The sequence below is a fragment of the Zonotrichia leucophrys genome, chromosome 2 (genome assembly GCF_028769735.1).
Source record: "Zonotrichia leucophrys gambelii isolate GWCS_2022_RI chromosome 2, RI_Zleu_2.0, whole genome shotgun sequence".
Classification (NCBI taxonomy): Eukaryota; Metazoa; Chordata; class Aves; order Passeriformes; family Passerellidae; genus Zonotrichia; species Zonotrichia leucophrys.
This window is the reverse complement of record NC_088171.1, coordinates 46,511,935-46,538,845: the sequence shown is the minus strand read 5'-3', so window position 1 is coordinate 46,538,845 and position 26,911 is coordinate 46,511,935. Positions and strand designations below refer to the sequence as shown.

Here is a 26,911-nt window from a genome sequence, read left to right as displayed (position 1 = left end):
ATGTCAGGATGGTTTCTGCTCAGTTTTCTCTTGCAAAGTTCCCAGATGTTGAACAAGCAGGAGACAAACTGCTGTTCGCTGGGAGGAACCTGCTTCTGTCTGAAATGTGGCACTTCCAAACACAGAATGGTTTGGATGGAAGGGACCTTTAAAGGCCATCAAGTCCAAACCCCTTGCAATGAGCAGTGACATCTTCAAATGGATCCGCTTGCTGCGAGCCTTGTCCAACCTGTCTGTGAATGTTCCCAGGGATGGGGCATCCAGCACTTCTCTGGGCAACTTCTGCCAGGGTTTCACCACTGTCATCACAAAACATTTCTTCCTAATATCTAGTCTGAATCTGCCAAAGTGGTTTAACATCTTTACCCCTCGTCTGGGTAAAAAAGTCTGGCCCCAGCTTTAAGTTCCCTTTAAGCACTGAAGATCAGAGATGCTTTAGCAGGCAAGGGGCCGAGGGGGAGAGGGGAACTTGGTGACAGACAACTCAAACCCCTTTCGGTAAGTGTCAATGATGCCGGGAATGAGCAGGGAAAAGCGTTTAGGTCAGGAATAACACCTCTGTGCCAACGACCCGCACCTCCGGCGCCCCGCCAAGCCGGCTCCACCCCGCCGCGCCGGGGCCAGGGCCGGGGCCGGGCCGGAGGCAGCGCCCGGGCGGGGACGAGCCGGCCGGGAGGAAGAGGAGGGATTTCACCTGCCCAGCCCGGCCCGCCCCTCCAGGTACCAGGTGGAGCAGGAAGCGGCGGCGGCGGCGCCGGAGGGGACCCGCGCCCGCCTCGGCGCCGGGCCCATGAGGGGAGATGGCGGCGGGCCGAGCGCTGGCCGCGCTCCTGGCCATGCTCCTGGCCGCCTCGGCGCAGCTGATCCCGCGGGAAGGTACGGACAGGGACCGGGACAGGGATGGGGATGGGCCGGCTCCCCCACCCTCGGCTCGGTTCCCCCCACCCTCGGCTCGGTTCCCCTACCCCCACGCCGGTTCCCATCACCCCCACGCGGGGCTCCGCTGCCATCCGCTCCCCGCCGCCCCTCAGGGGCTGCCCGGGCCGGCGGGACCCGCCCGTGCGCGGCTGAGCCCGGCTCGCTTTGGTTGGCGGCACCGTGGGCGAGAGACTGATAACTCTGCCTTTATCCCCGTGTGCCGCTGCTGATTTAATAACTATTAGTTATTTAAAAGGGGCGGGGGTGGTGGGGTGGAATCGCGTCCGTAATGTTTGCGAGGTGGGACATTTCAGTTTCAGCACTTCTAGTCAGAAGTGCAGCTCCCTTTTCTTTCTCTTGGAAAATGCTAACAAGAAAAATTACTTGATCTTTACATCCTTGCTTGCTGGATTTTTCATTATGCAAGGAACTTCACAAAGTCATTTTCCCTGGACGCCAGAGGGGCAGCTGAGCTCTCTGTAAAGAGCAGAAGCTCCTTGGTCTGTGTTCTGTGTGGGATCGTGCCCGAGATTTTCATCAGAGAATGGTATTACTGATATAGAACAACGGGTAAACCGTAGATGCAGGGGAATGGAAAGGTTTATATACCCAGCCGAGTCAGATGGTTTAATGCCCACTACCAGCTTCGCGTCTCTTGAAATTCCTGGATGCTTGTTGAAATCCCATGTATCTAATCCTGCGTGCAACCCCAAAAAAATTCCAGTTATGAACACAGGGACAGTGTGTGGTGTTTTCCTCAATTTCCAAAGCTGCTTGATTGCAAAATATGCCCATCCTCAAGTCTAAACAATCTATTTAACTGCTATCTGTAGTCCTTTTAAAGGCTCTTGAAGTATGAGTCCTTAGGTACAAAATAACTGGTAAGTTATTTGGAGTGACTGTAAATTACCTAAAGAGTCTGATGTGAAATTGATGCCTTTTTAATATTTCTGTTGCCTTTCACTGCACTGGTTCTGCTGAAGTGGAGCTCAGGTCATTATTATCATGAACAATACATGCCAAGTGTTTCCTTTGAAATTGGGCAGCCCTGAGGTTTAAGTTTCAAGCTGTGCAGTCTTTTAAATAAAATATTTGCATTTAATGTATTGCCTTCGAGTTGAGTGAATAGCAGTAATTTGCCTCTCTAAGCCTCTTCAAAGGAAAAAGAAAATATAATGCTGTTTAATAATTGTGCTTTGTTTTCAGTGTAAACAAATATTTAAAACCTTAGATGGCTCAGCACTAGAAGCAGAGGAGGCAGACTGTCCAAGGATTTTAGCTTAATCTAGAGGAACATGGGAGAAAGAGCACCCCAACATCTGGCCTTGCTCTTTGGCAAATCCTGAAGTTGCTGTTTGCAGCAAAGTTAGTGACAGAGAAGTTGCACAAAATGCCACTGATGGACCCAGTGGTTTGTTGCCACTGATGGTGGCCCCTCTTCCTACCTCCTTCAGTTCTTTTCTTTCCAGCCGCAGGCTTCCACCTGCTGCTCTGTCTCCTGCACAAGTGCCACCCCTCCTGTGTGCCAGGCGCTCTGTCACCCTCTCAAACTCTCCAACGTGGTGCCTTCCTCCTCTTTGAGAAGCCCAATAGAGAGGTGGCTCAGTCTCAGCCATCTTGGCCGACTGAAGGTTGGGATGGTGTGACGGGACGTGAGGCAGAGGGGAATGGTGCCTTCCCGGGTGTGTTGGCACGTGAGACCTCGTGTGTCCTTCCTTCCAGTGGGAGCTGCTGTTGTTATTGCACAACCAAAACTGTTGGAACATTTCCCTGAGCAAAGGTTCGTCCCAAAAGCCCAAGACAGCTCAGGTTAAGGTTTTCCTCTGCAGGCCTGTGTAGTTTGTAATTTTTAAAGAGTTCCTGTTGCTCTGGTGCTGACGTTGGCTCTGCTGTTGCTGTGCATTGGCTGCTCCCTTTCCTTGGTTGGAACTTCCTTTCTGCAAGGCTGGGTTTAGGCTGGGCGTGCACGTGGGGTGTGGATGAGGCACACGTGGCTCCTCCTGCGGAATGGTGATGCTCTGGTGGGACGGCTACAAATTTTGATGTTCCTGTTCCTAAAGCTGTCTCTTATCATCCTTGGTGAAGTTCTTTCTCCTCTCACTTCCCTGCTCCACCCTTTCCCAGCAGGTACAGTATTACAGTGGTGTTCCTTTAGGAAGGTGTAGGTGGAGCGTGGCTGCTCACATTGTTCTCAGAGGAGCTTGTGGGTTTTCTTGAGATGCAACTTTATGCGTAAAGTAAATTATCAAGTGAAAGATTGGTTCTAACTTGTAGCTGGGAAAACTACAGAAAAGAAGTATTTGGTGTGCTGGCTGCGCACGGGCGTGGGAGTGTGAACGGAGTATTGCGTATCTGACCTTTGAAAATGTGTTTTCCAACTAAAAATGAGTTTCTTTGAGGCACTAATAATGAAGTTTATCAGGCTTCTGTGCTGTCTATGAAACATAAACGTTTCAGGTTTAAAGTGTCCTTATTAATGTGATAAAATCTGTGTATGTATTCTGGGCCTTGTCTTTAAAATGTCATTGTTATAATAAGTGAATTTAGAGATAGTGCCATGTTGATTCTTGCTCTACCCTCCAGTCATCTTTTTCTTGGCAACTGACTGATTTGAGTCACACGTCAGTCCTAACATGTAAAGCTGCTTCATTTAATAAAATAAAAACCCCTGAGCTGTTAGCAGGGTCAATCTGCTGCTCTGACAGAATATAAATAACAACTGTGTTTGTTCTCCTCTGAAAGTCGGTGGAAACTGGATTATTTCCATTCTGAATCACCATTTGTTCATTCGATTGAGACCTCTCCTTTTAAGACTACAACCAAAGTACATGTGTTGTAACCTTTTTTTTTCTTGCTTGTCTCATGCCATTATCAGTCTGGAGTGCTAATTTTTTTTCCTCTAGAAACTAATGTGTTTATAGTAAATTATTTATAGTGTGTCTCAGTTCTGGTACTACTACCTTAAATTCTGTACCAGAAAAGACCCTTTTTTTTTCCTTTTCACAATTCCAGAACTTTGTGTGTTTGAAATTTGTTTTTAAGAGGTGAGCCTTGTGTGTGTGTTTTTCATTCGTCTATAAGTCTGAAGGGATGTAGAGGTGATGGGAAGGCTTGAGTGAATATCTGAGGTGGTGGGAATGTGAAAATTTTGAGGATTGATACACTGAGCTGAATATATTGTCCATAGCAGCAGAAATAACCACCAGTTTGAGTGCCCCCCACTAGAGTTCTTCAGTAAGTTTGTTGTCTCTGGAGTTGCGTGAATAAAGTTCCTCCCAAGAGCTGGAATCTTGTTCCTGGGCTTACTCATACTCAAAACTGGAAGCACCAACAAATGGCAGCCACTTGGCTACAAAGTGGCCCAGGAGAGAAGAAACAGGATGTGATGAGCCAGCTCCTGGGCCTGGCTCCTTAGGTGGCTGGTTGCTTTTTTATGCCTGGGGTTGTCTTTTGATGTGGTGGCTCATCAGCCAAAAATAATTAGGGGAAAGCATGCTGAAAAGGATTATTTCTTGGCACTGATTCAAGGCAAAGGACTAGTCAGGGGAGAAACAAGGTGAGAGGATTGGAGGCTGATGAATCTCATGTCCAGAGTACCACCATGGACCTGTGACATGGAGGTGATTTGTTAGCTAGAAGGTTGTCTTCCTCTCATTTTTATTACATTTCTGTGTGTTGTCCTGCTGTACTACAGTGAGAGTTTCTAGATGGAAATCAGGGCTTGCTGTATGAAATAAAGGAAGAACCTTGCCCCAGCCTGATATCCGATACCATTTGGGTCAGTTGTGCGCTCAGGCTTGTTAATTGCTTATATGAATTATCTTATCTACAGATAATGTTGGAATAGAAAAAAAAAGTAGGAGAAAACTTCTGAAAAATAATCTGAGTTCTTGAAATATGTAATACCAGCAGCAGTATTTTCACAAGTAAGTGTTGCCAGGGTTCAGTTTATTAATGTAGCCCTTATCACTTAGCCTAATTGATATTTATACCAGCATATGGTAAATGAAAAGCTTTGTGATCCACAACTGCCAAACCCTCAGTCTTAGGCAGAGGCTGAACAACATTGCACTTAGTGCATTCCAGAAATATTTCAAATTGGAAATAGTGTGAGGAACCATCCTGTGCTAAGAGCAAAGTCAAGATACTTTTGGCTTTACCTGTGTTGACTAAAGCTGTGGGTGACAGGGGCATGGCGTGTTTGCAGATTAGTGTAAATGATGGCTGAATAGCTCCTTTCTTCACCACTTTTTCTTTCTTTTTGATCCCATTCTCATTTGCTTTTTGTAAATGCTGATGGCAAGCCATGACCTTCTTCAGGTGCTGGGCAGAAGATCAGTGAATGTGTGTGGAGTTGTACCCCTTTGTGCTGTGGCTGGGGTGGGATCAGTGGTGGTGCTGGGTTATTCCTGGGCCTGTGGGGGTAGCTGGGTGCTGCCCACCACTGCCATGAGTGGAATGTGCCTCTGAGCTGAGCTGACCAGTAGTTCTCTTGCAGCAGCAAGCTCCTCCTGCTCTCTTCTGAGTGCCCCCTGGAGCTCTCCCTTTGGATGTTTTCTGGTCTTGGTGTCCTTGCAAGAGCTCCTAGAAAGACTCAGCTGTAGCAAAGCATGTATTAGCTAGAGAATATGGGGAAAATAGTCTTGGGTGCCAGTTTTGATCTAAATGAGCTCTTTTGTTGGACTGCTCTTGTAACCTTCTGTTAAAATATTTTTTTAAATCTGCACCTTTAATAATTCCTGTAATTTGTAAACCTTTGCCTGACAGGGGGGAAAAGCTAAAGATATCACTTAACAAAGCACTTCCAGCAGTTTCTGGGACAGCATCCAACTCACTGGTGCTGCTCAGGTGTCTCTGTCGAACCTCGGCTCTGGAGAGGACAACACACCCACTGCAGCAGGGGTTGGCTTGTTGGAACCAAAGCATTAACCAGTTCCTGAAGAGCAGCCACTGACTTTGTGCTCTCTCAGTAGGATTCAGCCAGCAGGGCCAGGTCACCATCCCTTGATTCATGAACTTCTCAAATATCTTGCAGATGTTACCGTAGAGTTTCTTCTTGCTTCACATCTGCTTGTGCCACCAGGGTGTGAAGGAAAGGACGTGGGCTGGGCTGCATTGTTGGCTGCTGGCCTTTACAGCCAGAGCAGAGCAACTTCTTGAGTTTCTGTGCTGGCTGGTGACAGAGGCGAGGGTTTGCTGCCTGCAGCTGAGCCTGCCTGGTGTGGATAGTACTGATGGGACCTCCTGGAAGATCTTCAGCTGAAGAATTGTGCCATAGTGTCTAGTAGATATGCATTTCCATATGTTAGTAAGATCTAGTCAGCCTGTGAGTGCCCAGGCTGCCATTACTGTGGAAAAAGTGGTTTTTTTTAAAAAATCTATCCCCTCTACCAGGGATAAAGTCTGTACTTTGCCTATCCTATTGGACACCTTTTAACAAGGGTGCTATAGGGCAGCCTGCTTTGAGCTGTGCCTTTTGGTTTCTTGGGGAACAAAGTGAGTGTGGTTACTTGAATCAGATATCAGATCCAACTCTTATTTTGGGAGGTAGGATAATGCTGGCATTTTGGAGCTGGTCCTGGATTTTCTGAGCCCCTGACTGTGAGACAGAGGAGAGAGCAATCTTTGAGGAGTGGAAAGAGAGGGTTTGGAGTTCCTCAGAAGAGAGACTAAGAGCTGACAGCAGGATGTTTGGTGTGGGAGGGATCCCTCATTGCGAAATGCGCTTTTACACCTTTGTTAACCAGAGCCAAGACTGCAGAGCTGCTCAGACATGCTCTGAGATGTTGTCCTCTTGCTGGCTTAAATCAAGGTAGGGATAAGAAACTATGCAAGCAAACGCCCCTTTGATCAAGGGAGGCTCCTGCAGGGACCTGTGTGGTGTCAATGTTTCTCCAGGCAGTGTGACAATTTCTCCTCAAGCTGTGCAGACCCACGTGTCAAACATTTTACACATTGTATGCTGGTGGTCAGCTCATAGACAGGGCTTGCTGAGCTCTCCATCTCACAATGTTGCTTCTACAGAAGCAACAACACTTCATATCTCTAAAATAATAATTAGGACAAGGCAGCTGAGAGTCAACGGTGTCTCTTTCCCACTTGTGGTGGAAAAGCTTCTTTTTAAAAAATCTGTTGCATGAGTTATATGTGTCTTAATTATCTTTGAGAAAGGTTCTGGGGAAAGCTGTATATGTACAGAAATGTATAGTTGTTGGGGTTTGTCTTCAGTTATTTAAAATCTGAAAGTACTTTATTCCTGTTAGGCATTACAAATTATTGAATGAGCTGTAACATGACTATGCCAGAAGTGTCTGCCCTTCCTCCTTGATGAGGAGGAAATGACCTACCTCTCGCCTGCTTTGCATCCCCATCCTGGCTATCAGTGCAAACAGTCAGTGTAGAAGAAGTGAAGATTAGGGAGCTGTTCTGTGATGGCTGAGGAATGGGCATTCTCCCCCAGGAGCCCTCTCCTGAGGCATGGTTAGCATGGCATAATAGCAATTGGCAACATCTATCTCTAAGAGTTTACAAGCTTTGCAGAGTTTATCACTGTGATATTCTGGGTGATTCCCTGAAAGTAATCCTTTCACAAAATTTGGACCTCATCTCCCAGACAAGTGTGGTGGTGGAAGACAGGTCCTAATACAAGGAGATAATCATGTAATGTAGGGAGTAGTTTACATTTAAGTGGAGAAGGGTTGTCTGTAGTTTGTGATGGTGATCTCTCTTTTGATGCTCACAGCACTGGTCAGGAGAGGAGTCCTAACTCTGTGTCTGTTCCTGACTAGCTTGAAAACTGTGAAGGCAGTCACCTGGATTACATTGCAGGTGAGACTGGAGGAGTGGATGACGCTTGGGCAATTGGGTGCTGCAATTGAACTGGAGAGTTGGACACAAATTGTCAAAGATGTTAGTAAGACAGGTGCAAAACAACTGAGTTGGCAAAGCAGGGAGACGTTTACTCTTTCAGATATTTCTTGATGTGCTTTTGGCCAGTTTGAGCGAGCCGTGCAGTGAATTGTGATGCAATTCACAATTCACTGGTGTGAATTCAGTGTGCTGATGAGGTGAAGCACCACCACACTGAGTTACTGTGTTATACCCCGTGCTTCCCACCCTCTTGCAATGACTCTTGCAGCAGATTATGTGTAGTGGAATAACCTGAGCAGGCTGTGAGCGTGCCTGCAGGTCAGCATCCCTGCAGGGGCTCGGAAGAGGCAGCGAGCCTCCAGGAGAGCCTGCCAAGCTGTGGTGGCAAACAGCATCCCTGTGCTATCCTCGTCCCAAGCTGGTGGCACAATTCCTGCTGGGAACGAGCCTGTTCTCTGGAGAGGCGTGTTGGTTGTGTGGGTTCAGATCCCCCTGGGGCAGAACAGGCCTTTGGATACGGGTATTTCATAATCCAAGCAAGTTGCTGCTACTCGTCTTGCGGCTCCTCCAGCTCATGAATGGTGGCTGAGTCAGCCCCATCCGACTGGGTTTCGGTAAAAATGGCTGTCATGGAACAAGCCCGTGATTTAACCAGAATGAGCAAACCCACAGTTTCTGTACATAATTCCAGGATAAATTAACATCTGGGATTTCGTTGTAGGTTTTGTTTTCTTGGTCTGACTGGGGCTTTTTCGGTTGTTTTAATCCACCCAGTCAAGTCGTGTGAAACAATCCATAGATCCTTATGGGTAAATTACTGCAATAAAATGCAGCTGTCAAGCCAAAACTAGTTGGACTCTGTTCTAGCTCCTGCTTTGTGTAGCAAGGCACTTTACATAGCCATAAAATTGCTGTTCTGCCAAGTCCTTTGCTCGTGTATACGTACACATGCTCTGTGAGTGCTACTGCCCTATTTGCCAGCTGTGTTCTACATTGCACTCCTTCTTGTACATGAAAAATCTCCTTTTGGCATTTATATATACATGTTCAAACTGTGAGCTTGTCAGTAAATAAATTTAGGCTCAACTCTCTGGAGTGATTGAACTTGCTTTACACTATGCAGTTTGCTTCTAACACCAGTTAAAGAGCTCTGAGCACTAACATAAACGTTTGGAAATATCATCCTGCTAAGAAAAAGCTGTGTTTGTGCAAAGAGGGGCATTACTCTAGCAATAGAGGGATGCTGTGATGAGAAAACTCTTAGGAAGGCACATTCTGAAATGAAGATGAGCAGTAGAAAAATCCAGTTGTGGAAAGGGAGGGTGTCGATTGAGATTAGGGCAGTTGATGAAACATCCAAGGGAGGCTGCAAAACTGTAATTGCTTAGAGGAAAAAAGAATAGGGTGAGATCAGCTGTCTGCATCAGCTATGAACCAGCTCAGGACTGCAGGCTTTACCTCTAACATCTTCTGGCTGAACGATTCCATTGTTGTATAGACAGAGATGAGATCCAGCTTGGCAATGCTTCCTCATGTTGGTTTGGATATCCTGTGTGTCATCCTGTGTGCAGCAGCAATGAGGTGTGGAAATTGCTTCTTTTCAAGAAATGTGTCCAGTTACTGGTAATCCTAATAAAAAGGCATGCAGTGGGAGTCACAGACAATCAGATTAGTGTGACTCATGGGGAGACTCACTCGTGTTTATAAAAGCTCTCCAATGAAGGTGCTCTTTAAGTAGTCCCTCTGTCGTGCTGCTCATGTGTGGCTGTAGTTTGGGGAGTTTTAGCCATTTGTTCGTTTATTTTTAATGACTTTGGAATCACTGCATTTACTTCCCGCATGATTCTTTTATTCCACTTTTCCTATTAGATTTGATAGTCTAATGCAGCTTAGCACATCCCTAGCAGCTGGCTGCTGTTGGCATAACAGCACCATGCTCTTATTTCTTGGCCAAAATTATTATCTGTGGATTTTCATCTGTGCAAGCTGTTTGTTTGTGCATGGAAGGTGTCTGTTCTTATGTGGGCTTCTAGAAGGCAACTTTGCTGGCCTAATTTGGTACAGATCTGCATCTTTCTTGCCTACTGCTGTGATGATATATATATATTGATCATTGAAAACACTTCTGTGATTTTGGGCAGGTTCTGTTTAGGAAAGCTGAGGAATGGGATAAATCTGTGCTAGAAAACAATATTGACCTGACAAATATTTGATATTCTTGCAGAGAGATCAAATGAAGAGTGATTATATGGTCATGAAGTCAGCAAGAGGAGCAGAAGGGAGGGGGGGAAAAGCCCAGGCAGCCAAATTTGGGTCTTTCAGGGGCTGGGGAAGAGGATACTTTGTTTTGACCCTTGTAGGACCCTTTGCTTATTTCAAAGCATTGAAAATTTCTGTTCTTTGGTTTCGGCTCAGGGTGTGTATTTGTTTTGATTTTAAACTGGTCACATGTTTAAGGCTATGCCTAAAATTAATCCTCATGACTAAAAATCAGAGCCATGTGCCAGCATGTGGTGGAGGAGTGCTGGCTGTTGGTGGTCCTGGTCCCTGTCCTGCCAGGTTGGCCACATGGCTGTGCTGTCCCAGGGATGGGGGAAGGAACTGTGATAACTGTTTGACCAGAGAGTTAGAAACAGACTTTTCAGTAATCCTTATAAACTTACAAGGTGAGTATGACAGTTACCTTGTGCAAGAAAGAAATGTATTTTGTCCATAGTTATTAATTGTTTGGGTTATGTTATTAACACATCATATATGGATGACTTAAACAACAGAAAAGTTATGAACATCATGGTCAAAGGTGTTTTGTACATTAAGTGCTGTAAAATAAAACCCCAAGAGAACCCAAAAACAACCCAGTGGTATGGAAAATAGAACTCTGGGCTAGATTGGAAGTAGTTGTTTCACTTTCTTTTCTGGACACTGCTTCCTCCTGAAGAATGAGGAAGAGCAGCACTGAGTAAAGCTTGCTTGGCTTTACTCTGTTCCCCACCCCATGGACATTGCCCCTGCAATTGTCCCCTGTGTGCTTGGAAGGTCATTGTACAGGCAGTTCCCAGGATACACCATCATCTTTTTTATTTCCTCAGGAAAATCCATATTGAAAACCTCTTTTCTAAGGCAGAAACACAGATGTAAAATGTGCCAGCCGTTGGAAGAGGTAGGGGAATGCAGTGTAGGCTCTCAGGTCAGAGAACTGTTCTGTTGCTTAAAGGCTGTAAGGAAGTTACTCAGTGACCAGGTACTTACTAATGGTATTAGAGGGTTGGTAAACTTGTGGTTAAAAATATGTGCTGCAGTCTGCCAAGCCTCGTGGTGTTTGAGATTTTCATTTAAAACCTTTGATCCTGGAGGCAAATAGGTAAGGGAGTTTCAAGGACTTACTAAGTCTTTTGACTGCAAGATTGTGTAGAAAAGCTGCAAAAAGGCTCAAGACCAACGAAACTGAGATAAACACATGATGGGCTCTGTCTCTGAGTACTCTGTTCTGCCCTGCTTCCCCTAGCAGTGAGGTTTTGATCCCTAGTGTTGCCAAACGTGGAGCCACAATGTTTCCAGTGGCCCGGACAGACCATGCTGACTGCTCAGTCCCCGGGGCTTTTGCAAAGCATTGCAGTGAAAGTCATGCCCTGCAAAACCATGAGATTCCTGTAAAAATTAGGAGGTTTTTGAGCCTCTCTTCAATAGAACAGATGGTTTTTGTGTGAAATTGACTCACTAATGCAATAAGCTGCATTCAGCAGCTGCGATGACTGCAGCTTTGAGCTGGGTGGGTCTGTTTGTTGAGGGTCTCTGGTGTGTTCGTGTGCCATTAGAGGGCCCTGCTGATCAAGGGTTCCCATGGTGAGTTCAGCCCTGCTCCCCACAACCCCACCAGGTGAGCCCCTGCATGTCTGGGCTCTGATCAGCATCCTTATCACCCCTGCACGAGCAGCAGCTGGTGTGGAGCAGACTGCTGCTCCAGGGATGCTGAGCAGTTGGACAGAGCCTGGGGCATCCTGCAGATGTGTGTGAGCCAGCTGTTCTGCTACACCTTCCTGACATGCTGCTGGTAATTGGAATGGCTTCGGGGCTCCCTCAGGGCGCTGCTCTGCTGGGTTTGCCAGCACAAATCTTTCTTCATTGAGGTTAATGAGCACGAGGATTCCCAACCTGGCATATGGGCAGAGCTTTGTCATGCAGCCCTGTGTGATGTACCACTCAAGGCAGAGATGTTTTTGAACCCAGCTTGGGATACCTTGATTTCTAGATCTCTTGCTATTTTTTATATGCATGATTTTCTTCTCATATACACTAAAAGCTCAAGTACTGTAGACACTGAGATTCTATCTTCCATACACCAAAATAAGAAATGGAGAACAGTGAAAACAAGCAGCAGAAAACTTACTGTCTGTCAAATAGGGAATGTAGAACAATGAAAACAAGCAGCAGAACACTTACTGTCCGTCCTGTCCTCAGTTTTTCACCTGGGGCTGGGGTATAGTTGACTTTACTGCAAACTTGACTTATTTCAGCCAGGGCTGGCCTCATTATTTGCTAAGCGTCCAACTGAAGTTAATAATAGTCATCTTGAATGTCCAGTCAGTTCTCTCTGGTGTCTTACATTATGTGTATATTTTTAGAAGACAATCAGGTTTGAGTCATTTTTTTGATAAACTGCCACCTGTGAAATAAAAGATTATTCAGCAAGCAGTTTATTCAGTGACTTCAGTATTTCCTGTGAGAGCTGCTCCTGCATCTGGCAGTACTTGAGGATGGGTTGAAATCTGAAATATTTCCCAAAAGCTGTGAATCAATGATGGTTGTGTCAGAGATAGAGAGGAAGTGTCCAAGGCACACACACACTGTTCCAGGTCACAAACACCTTCTGTGCTGGTGAGGGGCACTGCACAGACATCCTGTACCTTCAGGGAATGAGTTGAGAAGGGTGGGGAGGGTGGGAGAGGGCCATGACTTGCACCTAAAAGTATCTGTTGGTATGTGCTTTTGGTATTGCTGGAATACCTCATCTGGCCTGCAGTAATTGTTCAGGTATACCCAGAAATTAATCTCTTACCATTGTCTGCGATTAAAGCTGAAGCTTGTTTTTTTTTTTGTTTGACTGCTGAATAAACTGCCTGGCTTGAGTTGTGACTTGATGGGCACCTTCAGAAATGAAGCAGGCTGTGTGATAACAAACTGAAAACAAAAGTCAGGAGAACAACAATTTGGAAGGAATAGCTGAGCTACTTTTTAATTGTGAAATAAATGACACTGGTGAGGGTAAATTGGAGCAGAACTGATAGTGCACAAATTCCATGTATACCTCTCCTGGGCACATGCAGTAAATATGTTTTTATGTTGTCTGTGCTGGAGAGAGAGGAGGCAATTTCTATTGGTACAGCACCAGAAGCTCCTGAGAGGTGGATGCCAATATTCCTTTGGACACTGTGGCATCTGTGGGGCTGTGTGGAGAGCCTGGAGTTCCTCATATGGCTAGTAACAGAACACCTCTGTTCTATGTATTTTTTCTTTCTTAGCTTCCTTTACAATCTCTCTTCATAAAGCGGACAACACCACAGTGACGATTAAACTTGGTCTTCAATCAAACTGTCGAATCCGCATGAAATATGTCATCATGTCTGAACTCAAGATAAAGCCTGGGGACAATGTGACTTTTGACTTCACCTGTGGTACTCCAGAGAAATATTTCATCACAGAAATTCAGAAAAATATTGGTAAGATACAGATTTTTGATTTTTCCCCAGTAGTAATTTTCCTCTGGTAAAACCAAATGGTTTTTTTCCTGCTGCTGTATTAAAGTATCTGCCATAATCTTAGGTAAGAAGAAATCTTTGAGCACTGATAAATAACCTTGAATGACTGCTACAGCTATGCAAGCTGAAGAAGTCTGTATTGCAGCTGGCAGAATTAATGTTGACTTGGCTGTGTTGGAAACAGCTAGAATGCAGTTTGCTGCATTAATTCCTTGCTGCTTTTCTTTTTCCCACAATTTATAAACCCATCAAAGAATCTTTTTGTTCCTGACAAAAGCCTCTGAACACTTATAATAATGTATTATGTATTTGATGAACAGCTTGGTTGTGTCTATAAGGACAACAGAAACATTGAAGACCTGCACATGTTTCTTTATCTTTAATGAATGTTATTGAAGTCAAGAAACTGTAAATTCAGAAGTGTAACTAAAGCTTCTTCTTGCTTTGAATGTTATCCCTGGTGTATGTCTCTTTAATGGCATGAACACGTGCTACTTCTCAACTAGATCCCAAACTTCATTGGGCATTCAGTCTTTAGTAACATCTTCATTATTTTTGGGGTGATGTTCAAGAATAATTCTCTTCGTGCTTTGGAATTTTATTCATATGATTCATGCAGTTAGCAACGCTCACTGTATCTCTATTTGCAAGACACACTAGTGATATTTCTTCTTTTAAGTTGAAGCCTAGACATGGATTAAAGTTACTTATTTTGAGTGTCAATCAATTGCTTGGATTTTTCAGATAAAAGTTTTCTGGCTTGCTCCCAGAATCCTGCCATGGCATTTGTTGTTGTTAGTCTGGACACCAAGGGAAGAAAAATACAGTTCCTGGCAAGGAGTAAAACATTTAAAGATTAATTATCTGCCAGGAACTCTCTGGGGGACGTGGGATAAAATGGATTCTCTAGATCTGTGGTTTCCAGCTCTCTTGACACTGCATTTGTCCTTTTTGTCCGTTCAGACTCTGCCCTATTCACTAAATACCTTCAAATTCTTCAGCAAACAAGGCGGAACACTAGGAACAATGAATCCCTCCTGTTAGTCAGCCTGACTAAAGCAGGTTTATCCTGTCTGTTCTGTGGGCTGGGAGTCCTGTTTGGAGACAGCCTGTGACCATGTTAGAGGAGTGTCTTTTAGTGCACATAGAAGAAAACATGAGTGCATCCTGAAAATTGTGATAATAGCAAGGAAGGGGAAGTATCAAACTCCCCTTTTAATGGAATGCTTTCCAGAGTGTATCACAGCTCTTCTCTCTCTGCATTTAGACTGTGTGTCAGGCCCATGTCCCTTTGGAGATGTTCATCTTTACCCACCGGGGCTGCCTCGCCTTAACAGGACGTACATCTGGGACGTGAAGGCAAGTACAAAAGCTGGGCTTGAACTAAAATTTTCTACCTCCTGGCTAAGGCAGATTGAACCAGGAGAGACGTGCCCAGACGCCGTTAGCTACAACATCAACAGCTCTATCGATAACGCCACGGTCAACATCGGCACTTTCTGCAGGAACGGCTCCGTGTCCCGCATCAAGCTGCTGGGAGGAGTTGTCCTGTCCCTGCACCTTCCGTGGCACTTGCCTCTCACCACCTCAGGCTTCAACATAGCCAGCAGGGCTTCCATAAAACGTGAGTAGTGCAGCTGCCTCCTGCAGACTGCAGCAGAATCCATTTCAACCTTTCTTCACAGCTAACCTTCCAGTTTTGGTGCTGCTATCCCTAGCTCCCTTTCACTTCATCTGTTCTGGAAACTATTGTTGTATGATTTTTAGTTTAGTTAGATGGTGCTCTTCTGGAGTCAAAGTATTTGATGTACATTAATAATTTTAAGTCTCTTTAAACTTCCTAAAACTTCAACATACCTGCTTTCTTGTTTTTGTGAATTCAGCTAGGTAGATAAAGTAGTAGAATTAGAATGAGCCAGAGAGTTTTTTGTTGGTTGAGGTGTGTCGTTGGGCTTGTTTATTTTTCAAAAAGTTTCTTTAACTTCTGGAGCCTCAAACCAATACCTCTCCTCAGGAGAGGAGTGTGGGAAAAGGTGAAGCAGTGCCTGGAAGGCACAGGAGGCTGCATAAATACATTTATCTGTTTCAACCTGCACAGTAACATAAACCGTTGTGTAATAACCTTCCTAAAATACCTGGAATATTATACAGCAATCAGTGGGTTACTTTGTGATCTCATGACAAAACTTTCTCTGTACTTGAATTCTAGTGCTGTTGCTATCAGTTATAAAAGAAACCTGGTCCAGGTTCAAGCTTCTACAACATGAGTGTTTTGTATAATTCCTGGCACTCCTTACACTCCTTACGCATCACTGGAGTCCTAGAGTGGACCATAATCTTTATGTACCCAACTTCACACTGCCAAGAGTCATCCAAGGATAAAGTGTCTTGTGCAGCCTGCACGTTTCACATTTGTGTTTTAATATGCCTATCTGAGGCTCTTTGCTGGTGCGCTTTTGTTAAATTTAGGAGGTTTTTGTAAAGAGAGCTACATGCTGCTATACAAGCTTGCAGCTTTTGTTTCCCAAAACCCAGTGAAGCAGAAGCACTTATCAGGTTGTGTGTTTGCTCTTGCAAATCCAAATGTAGAATTAGGAATTAGGATCTTGCCCTTGACAATAATAAAGGCTTGTCTGTCCATGTGCTTGAAAGGTTAACCTGCTAAACTGCAAATGCAGTATTGATACATTCCTTACCTTTGCTGTAACTGAAGACATAAGAGTCAATTCAAATATATGTTTTAGTCTGAGCGTTTTGTAATAACCTAACCTGTAGCTGGAGTGGGTGATCTCACTGTCAAAATAAAGACTCTGCTTCTTGGGTGCTAGATATGCCAGTGTGTCTTCAGTAACTGGAACTTATTTTATATGCTGTGATTCCCTCCCTGTTTTAGGGTTATGCATCATTGAATCCATTTTGAAGAGGGAGTCTTCAATCACCCTCATGTCCCCAAACTACCCGCTAGGCTTCCCAGAAGACGAGCTGATGACGTGGCAGTTTGTGATCCCTCCCAACCTGAGAGCAAGCGTGTTCTTCCACAACTACAGCCTGTCCAACTGCGAAAGGAAGGAGGAGAGGGTGGAGTACTACATCCCCGGCTCCCCCAGCAACCCGGAGGTGTTCAAGCTGAGCGACAGCCAGCCTGCCAATATTGCTGGCACTTTCAACATGTCCCTGCAGGGCTGTGACCAGGATGCCCAGAACCCCGGCATTCTTCGCCTGCTCTTCCAAGTTGTTGTTCAGCACCCGCAGGTTGATGAAAGTAAGTACCTGCCTGCCTCGTTTGTGGCTTTCAGATGTCTGGCATGAGCACCACAAGGGAGATAAATACTCTTTTTGTTATTTTCCTTGAACTTTGGTCCCTCTGTGAGTTTAAGGAGATTGCCAAGCAACGCTGAGGCCTGTTTTATTGCCCAGGGTACCACTGGCCGCCCGTACAGCAAGGCGAGCAGCGATGCTGAAACGTGCAATTTGCAATGGACTATTTGGTGCTGCTGTATTTTTTACACTGTAGCTTATAAATGGAGACTCCTTTCTATTTCCAGCACCTGAATCATGTAATTGAAAAATGCCTTTAACAGTTCTGCTTTCAGACATGAGACTCAACATTTTAAAGGTCACTCTTTAAAGCATGAACCCAGTTTTTTGTTCCCTGCGTGAGCAGTTGCTCCTAACAAGGTGAAACCCGCTGTCATGGTAGATAGCAAGATCTGTGGTATTATTAACTGGTGAATTGAGAGATGTAAAATTGTCTCTGTATTAGTAATAGCATCGATATGCATCTTCCCTTCCTTTCTTCTTTCGAGTTTTAATTTTGCTTCCTAGAGGAAGCTGAACATCAACAAGTGTGAAGAAGTCACATTAAATACAAAAGTTGTCAGTAAGATATTCCACTAATAATATCCCCTCCATACTTGGATGTTCTTTACATTTCTTATACTGAGAAAATAATTTTTTTCTGTTTTCTAGCCCCAAATTCAGATTGGTTTAGCACAATGACTTGTAATACCAGAGCATTTCTCTAAAAACAGAAATAAAAGGCCTGTCTAGGTAATGAGCCATGGAGTTAGTGATTTAGCCTCTGACTTTGCAACTCTGACCTCAGTTCAAGGTAAAGGTTAATAATCAAGGTGCACTTACTGCAAAAGAGCAGGTGGAGGAAAGTGCAGACTCGACTGCCACTGTGTCAGGAGCTACTTAGTGGTTTCTAGGTAATTTTAGAGAGAATAAGGTTTGAATGACTTGTGCCCTGAAGTCACATATCCATAAAGGATCTGTAGCATCTCACGGTTACAGTTCTTCTTTGTCTGTCTAGCCTGGCTCTGTTTATGAACAGCAAATCCTGACAGAATTGCTGTTAACAAAATTGTGTTTGCTTACATTTATTGTGTGTTGCATCTCGGAAGCTAGACAGAATGAAAACATTATATTCAGTTAATCAGCTTTATCTCCCTTCTTCTTTCAAAAGCAAAAAGAATTTTAATATATTTATGGCCAGGAGACAAGACGATAATCACGTAAAAAATCAAAACCAGGTTGTCATTCCGGGAATGAAATGCAAGTAATAAACCATTTTGATTTAAGAGACAACAGTGGTTTCTCTAGGGATTTTATAGGATTTCATGATTGATTTTGTAGTTATATAAGTTCCATCAAAGATTCAAATTCAGCCCTCAGGTTGCCATCTGCAACATTGCTCTTATTAAAAATGCATTGCTATCTGCATATTCTCAAAGCTTCCCGAACATTTGGGTATTCCACGGCTGTCTGTGGTGCTTGTCATTAAATAAGAAGAAAATATGGCTCTTTCCAGTCACAATAACTTCTTGATATAACTCTTCCTGTGTTTAGCTGCTGCAGGAAAATACATTCTGAAAAATGATAACCTTGCAGTGGGAGTCCTAGGTTACATGCTTGGTTGTGCCAATGACTTGGATAATTCCATTTGACCACTTGCCTTTTTGTCTGCCTGATTTCCCACACAGGAGAAAGCTATTTTATTCACCTTTTGTGTATGACTTTGAGATCTATAGCTAAAGCTAAACCAGAAAATGAAGAGTAGTAATAGAACATGTGTGTATATAGGTACACTATTTCCCCCCCTGTCCTTTGTAGAATCATTGAACGGTTTGGGTTGGAAAAAACCTTAAAGATCATCCAGTTCCAAACTGATCCACCGTGGGCAGGGACACTTCCACTAGGCTGGCTTGCTTTTTTTGACATCAGAGAGAGGTGCCTTAGTAACAGCACCAGGATGTTGCGTGGATCCAAAATCTATCTTTCCACATGACAGCCAACCTTTATGAGCCACACTTGCATTTTTTTTCCTCTTTCCTTCTGTTTTCTCCTTCCAGATGTTCCAAGAAGAGGTGAAGGAACTTCTGCTTCACACTGTGCTTCTTGGCTGTAATTGCTCTGGGGTGGTTTTCGTTGCAGATGTCACCCATTTGGTGGACCTGAGCAAGGAGAAGAACATGACTGTGACAATACACGTGGAAGGGTGGCCCAACCGCACGCCCCTCATGTCTGAGCCCATATGCCTGATCTGCAAGGATCCTCGTACCTGCGACCGTGCCTTGACTTTAACCTCTGGTGCTGTCTACAGGATCTCCTTCCTGTGCAAGGACTTGTCCCAGCTGAGGATCACGGCTGAAAAAGGCATAGGTACTACCAAAGTGGCTTAATGCTGTTTCTTAGGGAATGTTTTTGCATGTTTTTCCCCAGGGGTCAACCAAACTTGTTCCCTTGCTTTGGCTTTAAATGTATTGAGGTTGGAAACCAGGTGTTGGCCAGCTGGGAGATGGTTGCAATGAATCTGGAGGTGATCTTGTTCAGTACATCATTCTACCTTTAAGAATAGAAACCGTGTAGCTATTCCTAGAAGAGAAGAGATAGAAGTCACCTAAGTCACTGCAAATTATGGAAACAGAGCCAGAGACCCATAAATCTGCCCATGAAAATGCAGGACCAAAGTTGCCATCAGAAGTGCATCTTTTCTGCGTGCATGTCCCCTTGATACAGAATTTCCCCAAATGCTTTCAACTACAGGTAGAAAAGAGATTTGAAGTATCTCAACCTTGACTGGTCGGCAGCAGTGTCCCGGTCAGCAGATATATCTTGAGTGAGGGCCTTTGAATATGTTTCTGCCTTCTGCCTGTTTCTTTGGTGTCCTCCACCTGTTAAGGAAAACTCTTTAAATACAAACAATACACCTTTGGATAAAGGTTACTAAGAGAGGATATTTTCTTAAGTAGATCCTTATCTTGGCCCGTAATGCAAACCTGACAGTACTCTTCACGTGTCCAGCTATTTCCTCTGCAAGAAATACTCAGCTCTTTGGGTTTTGGTTTTGTTTTTGCAGGCTGTATGGATATTCGTTGGTGTCAGAAGAAGATTTATTCCCTTTCAGTGCCCAAGGCTATTACCCGATTGCCAATTCGACTGCATAAGTTTAATTGGAAGCTCTTGGCCACTGATATGATCAATGTAGAAATTACGTCTCCGTCCTTGAAACTTCAGCAACACGTCCCAGAGCAGAGGTGCAACACGAGCTACAGTTACAGCATTGTTAGTGCCACCCCAGAGACAGAGCTGAATGTTGGTGTGTTCTGTCCTGGTGGATCTATTGAAAAGATTCAGATGAGGAATAATATCACCATATCCTTAAAAACATTTGGTAAAGGATTCATCAATGAATCTATCCCTCAGGATCTGAAAATGTCCTTTGTGCCACATATTAAAGGTAAGGTATTAGATTTTGTACTACTTTCTTGTACAGTGATAGATCTCTCAGTAGGCTTATTAAAGCACATATGGGTGAACAGAAATTAGGAGTTTAATCCTTTAGCAATGGCTCTATGACTAGACTCTAGAATCTGTCTTTATCTGAACCAGTGATGTGGTTTATTTTGGGAAGAGAGAAGGAGCTTTGTGTTCCAGGTAGTGGATAGTTGATTGTGCCAAATTCTGCAGGTATGTCTGTGTTTGATAACACTGATGTGGGAAAGGGCAATAATTATCAAAACTAAGTTTTCTTTTCTTCTTTCCCTTTTGCTACAGATGAGTGCATATTCACCGTGAGCCCAAATCCAAAAGCTAAAGTTTACTTGCAGACTCCCAACTCGCCTTACGGTTTGCCTCCTTACATTTCCATCTCCTGGTTCATCACTATGCCCGCCAAGCAGACTGCCCGCCTCAAGTTCTCCAAGGACCGCATGGGCATCGCCTGCGAGACGGGCCGTGCCTTCGTCAACATCAAGGAGGAGACACCGGGAGCCGAGGAGATCGTGCGCCGCGAGGACGAGCTCCTGCCCCAGCCCCGGAACATGCTCCACAGCTTCTGGGTGAACGTCTCCAACTGCAGGCCTGTGGATAAGGAGCAGCTCACCTTGCAGTTCTGGGTGACTTTGGCTGACAAGCAGCTAGGTGAGTGCTGTGAGGTTGTGGTGCTTTGTTTTCTGCTTGTTTCCTTGCTTTCCCTTGAGGTAACACTAATGGATGATGGTTCTCCTTGGATGAGGTAACAATAATGGATGATGGTCCTTCTTGGATGTAGATTCCTGCCTTTGGAAAAGCCTGTCCCTCAAAAACTTCAAGAGTTTCAGCTGGATATTTCTAGGAGCTGGGGAAGAAGGAGGGGTTTTAATGTGGTATGGTTTTTTGGGGGGCAGGAAGTGTGTTTCTGGGTTTTCTTTCATTGGCGCAAGAAATGGCAAGGATTGAGGTAGTAAGACTAGATTTCATTTTTTTAAAAAATTTAGTTTTTTTAATTGGAGGTAACAGACAGAATATATAATAAGATCAAGTGATGTTTTTCCCTTCCAGGGTCACAGACCTAGTGAACAGCTTGGGATTTGATTATGCAAACTTATTCATCCAAGTAGTCCTCACTTCATGTTAGCAGTTCAATTAGTCTCAGTGTTCTCATGAGCAAGAAATCCTCCCTAGGACAGGTCTGACCATTTAATGGAGATTGGGCCCTGATGCTAGCAGCAAATTCTGTTTCCTTGTTCTCTTTCATCTCCCTGAAACATAAACAGTTTTTAAAGAAAAGATGAGGGGGCATTTTTAGGGTAGGCTTTGCTTATGTAAATTTGCTTCACATTTGCACTTTCTAATTTTTTGATCTTATTTTTTTAAATCTGTGCTTCTTTTGAAACTTGCAGCATTTTTCTTTGCTTATGCATGGACTCCCCTAATCAATTTTATGACTCCTAGAAAACCCCAGATCAACACAACCTGTGTATTTCAGAGGAAAGGACTGTTTTGAGGGGAATCAATGGAAATGTCACTATTTCTTCTTTTGAGTCCTTCTCTGTTTCTTTCTGTGCTTTCATCTCTTCCTTGCTTGTCCAGCCAGAGACGTGTGAGGTGCTGTAGGTAAGTTTAGCAGTGCATGAGCTCTATCAAAAACTCTTGGAGGTGGGTGGGTTGGTTGGGTTTTTTGGTTGTCCCCTGCTGCCAACAGCAGGAGTTTGTTGTTGCTTGGCCTCCAATCTCTTGGAAATGGCTTGTGTTGCCCTGTGGCAGGCATGGCTTAGGAACTCCTGCTCTGCCAGCACCTGCTATGCTTAGAAGATCTTAAAGGGGTTCAAACCCAGACAGATTTTAGGAGAAAGCTGGATGTTCCTTCTTTTGCTCAGTGTCCTTGTTCCTTGTCTCTTTGCAGACCTTGGAATCATACTTGCTGTGGTGGCTGGGGCTGGAGTTCTCACAGTGATTGGACTGACCGTGTGCTGTGTTAAGAAGAAGTAAGTTCATAATTCCGCATGTGCAATTTAGCACTTCAGGAGGGCATTTTGGGAGAGCTGCTGGGCCCTCTGTTTCATGTGTTGATATCCTTTGAACCAGGGTCTAAAGCATGAGGAAGGCAGGGTGGAAGTAATGTTGACCCCAGGAATGCATCTTTACTCTAAATTGACAAACTTCAAGAGCAGAGCAGCATTCCTGGAGTCACATTACTTCAACCTGCAGAGCACTGCTTACCTTGGCCTTAAGTGCAGGCTTTTGGATGCACTGTGACTCAGGTGTTGGTTGGACTTCCTCAGCAGTCCGTGCAATGTGAAATCCCAATGACTGTGGCTGTTGCATGCATGACTCCACTCAAGTCTTTGTTCAAACAAGCTGTGAACTCACGCAGATACACTAAGAGTTTTCTTTCATGCATGCAGCCTCCAGCAACTTCTGGAGTTTGTACATCAAGTGGGAGCAATTTTCTGTGAGTTGAGCCCTTGGGGAGAGAAGTGGGTTGTGCAAAGCTTACATGCATGGCATTACTCATACGAGCAGAGTCTGGAGTCATTGATAGCCTGGGCTTTCTCATACATGTATGCTCAGTGCTGTCAAGGTGCTTGGTTGGTCCTGAAGCTGTAGAGCTGGAATGAATTTATGCAATATGGTGACTAGTGCAGTTAGGGACACATTTTCCTGCCACACAGGAAAGACTTCACAAACACAGGCTTAAAAGTCTTCAGTTCAACCTTTGTTCTTTCCAATTTAGGGGCAGTCAGTCAGGAAAGCGTAATTAAGAAAAATTCATTTGTCTTTCATTTTGACCCACTACCTTGTCTTCAGTAACACAGCCTTGTTTTTGTGAGGATCTGATGATCTCTGGGTCTTACAAATGCCCATGGAAACTGTGGGACTTGTGCACAGCCAGAATCCCAGTGCTTGGGAGACAACTGGAGTTAGACTTGCAAACTTCAGGTCAGCAGAGCAGCAGCGGGTAGCCAAATAGCATGAAGTTCTTTTCTGGTCTGTTAAAACAGAATGTCTAGGCTGAAGAGTAATTTCTCCCAAAACTGCAGGTAAAGCCTTTAATCCAGGTGGGCTGCCTGACACTGTGTGCTTGGGATGAGTGAACAGAAGCTGTTGTTACTGAGTTCCAGCACGCCAGACGTGTTGTTTTTGACCTGTTAACAATTTCACCTCTGTAACAGGAAGAAGAAAACCCAGAATCCCATGGTGGGAGTGTACAATGATAACGTGAATACCCAGATGCCTGGAAGAAAAGGCTCATTCAGAAAAGGGAGGCAAAACAATGAGTCTCATGTCTATGCAGTTATTGATGATGCTGTGGTCTATGGACACTTGCTGAAGGAGTCCAATGGCTCAGTCTCTCCAGAAGTTGATGTCTACCGGCCTTTTGATGGACCCATTGGTAGCATGCCACCTTCTCCACCTCCATTCTCCTTCAGGAAAGACATTAAACGCTCTTCTAACCCCCAGGAGGAGCCTCTGCCCCTCATGGACATAGACCAAGACAATTACACGTTTGCTCATCAGAAATCAGGGCAGTCAGAGGACAACGGAGATGCAAATAAAAAGGATAAGAGAGATCCAAGTGTGCCCCTGCTGGAAAATAAGGAACGGGATGGTTTAGTGGAGTAATTTTATGCCAGGTATAGCATTTTCCTCTGGAAACACAGGTGTAAGGACAGTGGTCTAAGACAAAAACATTCTGAAGAGGAGTGTTATTTTTAAATATGTTTTTATCTTGTTTTGTTTCATTTGTGTGTTTTCAGTTGTTTTTTGTCCTTTTTTTTTAACTTCAGCTGTTGATAGCTTTCAGTTTTAAAGTGAACACCTAGCAAACTCAATTCCAGTCAGGACTCTCCAGGACTGGTGTTGAAACAGGTGCCAAAGGTGTGCTTCTGCTTTTTACTATATGGGCATCAGGAAAGTTAATTCCTAACCACCAGCTTAAAGCTGGCCACTGGTGGTGGGGAGAGTGTTCTGTCCAGTATTTCCTCCTCTCACAAGCCATTGTTTGTCTCAGTGTTGGTTGGTGACTCCTAGCAGATGCAGACTGCATCCCTGTCTCGAGGCAGCTCCAGGTTGCGCACACCCAGGCAATCTGACCAAATCCAAAAAAATCTAAAATCTGACTGTCCTTTCCATCACTTGTAGCTTGAAAATCCATCAGATTTAGCATGCCAGTGGCTATGTGAGTGTAGTGAAAGACCATGTGTGCTCCCTGGAAGAGCTCTGTGCCTGTAAATCAGTGTGATCACTTGAGCTTGGGCTCTTCTCCTACAGAAGATAAGTTATAGGCTTTCTCTCGGTTTCAGCTGATGTTGCTATATTGGATTCCACCATGTGAGCTTACACCAAAGACTATTTTATTTGCTCCTTGACAAAAACAATTTCAAAAGTCTAAAATAATTTGTGGTTCTGTTCAGGTGCCTGTGACATTCACATTTTACTAATACCTTGCACTTTTGGTTGAAGTGAGAGTAAGGATTTGATAAAGAAATAATGATGTGGTCATTCAGCTGTTTATCAGTGCTTTTCACTTCACCTGTTACTAAGGTTTAAAATACAGGGTAAAGAAAATTGTTTACAGCAGCTGGTGTCTCAGTAATGCAAAGAATGAATCCACAAGAAAAGCCTAGATGTTTTAAATCTTTTTTTTTTTTTTTGTGTGTATCAATCTGAATTTAGCAACCGTGTTGTTATGATGGTGGGGACACTTTGACTTCTGGCAGAACTTACACTTCAGTTGTCTCGCTGCCCCTGAAAGGTATCTCTTGAAATCAGGTCTCATTTAAGTGCTGTAGTTAGCATGCCCCTCAGTTTCTGTGCCTTTGACAACATGAGGACCAGATTCCTTGTGGCAATGAAGTTGCCTTTTATATACAAACATCTGTCCAGGTGTACAGTTTACTGAGGGTGTTTGTAATTTTGTGTGCAGCACTAGACTCAACAATTGGAGAATTTCTCTCCAAAAACCTTACCATGACTGTTTCTGGCCCAGTGATACACAGAGGTGACATGAAGCTTTTAGACAAGTGTTGCATGCAGTGATGCTAAACATATAATAATATTTAAAACTAAAATGCCTTTATTAGAAATCTTACTGTTTACATTAAGTAAAAGTGTGGATTTCTTCCTGTGTTAACTATGCTGGCACTGCTCATTGAGTATTTGGTCAAGTGTGTGGATTTAACAGTGTGTTAATACTGCTTGGACCTCTACACATGCCAGTATAATGTCATACCTGACACCATTTTCTGTAGCATATATCAAAACACATGCCAGCTAAAAGTGCCTTTAATTGTTCCAGGTACCTTCCTGCTCATTTTTATCACTTTCAATACAGAAATGTGTATCCCTAGATCTCTGGCTACTCATTGGAATCACGAATTTCAAAGTGTACCTGGATCATTTTGATGTCATTTGAGAACTTGAAAAGATTTCCGCAATACTGGTATCAGCTTTTCTCAGGTAACTGAATTGCCAAAAACTGTTTTATCAGAGTAGTCCAGTTGTGTATTTCTCTGAACAATGTTCCTCACTTCTGTTTTATTGAATAATCTGTAAAAGAGATTCAAGGCTTTCCCATCCCTCTAGCTCAACTACTTCAGTTCCTTAGATGAAATTTGTAGTTCATGTTCCTTGTAACCAACAGGAAAAAAACATAATGGAGGTTGGGCATTTGTTCACAGCCCCCTGATCCTTGACAATATGATTCTTGTTGACTGATGCTTTTATGTGTTCTAACTCAGCTTTTCACGTGACAGTATAAACCTTAGTTTACAGATGTCCCCAGTCTAAGGTTGACCTTCACTATGTTTATTTGGTGTGTGTAAAGAAAGAGCTCAGGCACAGACTTCAGTTTGTTTTATATTAAGAGAAAGTTGTGACTTAATTTTTTTATTATTATTAAATAAATAAATGATAATGCTACTGCCAACTGGAGTAACTAATGTGCCTCCTTTTTGTGTGTGTGTGGGAACTCAGGATGAAGTATTTTGTGTCTCCCTGTTGGCGGCTATGCCATCACCCTGGACAACAGAAGGGGGTTTCTAGGGAAACTGGTTTCCTGGGATAAAAAACTGCTCTCTGTGCATGTCCTCATTCTTGCATAGCCAGGGATACACTGTTAATGACTGTTTTCAAAGCACTGTGTTCAGATCATTGAGGAGAAGGGTTGTAAAATACTTGTAGATTTTATATAAAAATAAACGTTTCAGTGGCTTCTCAGTAGGGTTGAGATGTTTGTAATTTATCCATGCCCAACTGACACTTAAATTGAATTCAAAATTAATTTCTTTTCAGGGATAACAGCAGATTTTATGAACAGTCCTTCAGCCCAGCAGTGATCCTTATGGAAATGTGTGAAGCCCATTTTGTTCTAAATATAAGCTCATGGAATCAGTACATACTGATTGCTCTTCTGGGGATTTTTATTGTTTATGAATTTATTTATTTTGGGGCAAGTTTAACGCACATAGAAAATGATGTTTGAAATCCTTACTACTGAGGATCCCAGTAATTGCTGGGGATGGATCCTAAACTTAATTAATGAGATCTCCTCTTGGAAAGCTTGGGAAACCTGGCAAGGATCATCCAGTCCCTAGGCCTTC

General features: G+C 43.8%; 1 protein-coding gene across 1 annotated transcript; it reads left to right on the top strand.

Moving 5' to 3' along the window:
• Positions 1 to 645: 645 nt before the first annotated feature.
• CDCP1 (CUB domain containing protein 1) lies at positions 646 to 26,216 on the top strand. Its single transcript, XM_064704851.1, has 9 exons — positions 646 to 876; positions 13,308 to 13,505; positions 14,812 to 15,168; positions 16,438 to 16,806; positions 18,981 to 19,208; positions 19,906 to 20,286; positions 20,604 to 20,969; positions 22,213 to 22,294; positions 23,483 to 26,216. Exons 1-9 carry the CDS (start codon positions 801 to 803, stop codon positions 23,931 to 23,933), a joined length of 2,508 nt encoding a protein of 835 aa, XP_064560921.1. The 5' UTR covers positions 646 to 800; the 3' UTR covers positions 23,934 to 26,216.
• Positions 26,217 to 26,911: the final 695 nt, after the last annotated feature.

Coding starts and splice junctions, on each gene's coding strand:
- CDCP1 (XM_064704851.1), top strand. CDS start 801: ATGGCGGCGGGCCGAGCGCTGGCCGCGCTCCTGGCCATGCTCCTGGCC. Junction 877..13,307: donor GCAGCTGATCCCGCGGGAAG/GTACGGACAGGG, acceptor TTTCTTTCTTAG/CTTCCTTTACAATCTCTCTT. Junction 20,970..22,212: donor TTTGGCTGACAAGCAGCTAG/GTGAGTGCTGTG, acceptor GTCTCTTTGCAG/ACCTTGGAATCATACTTGCT.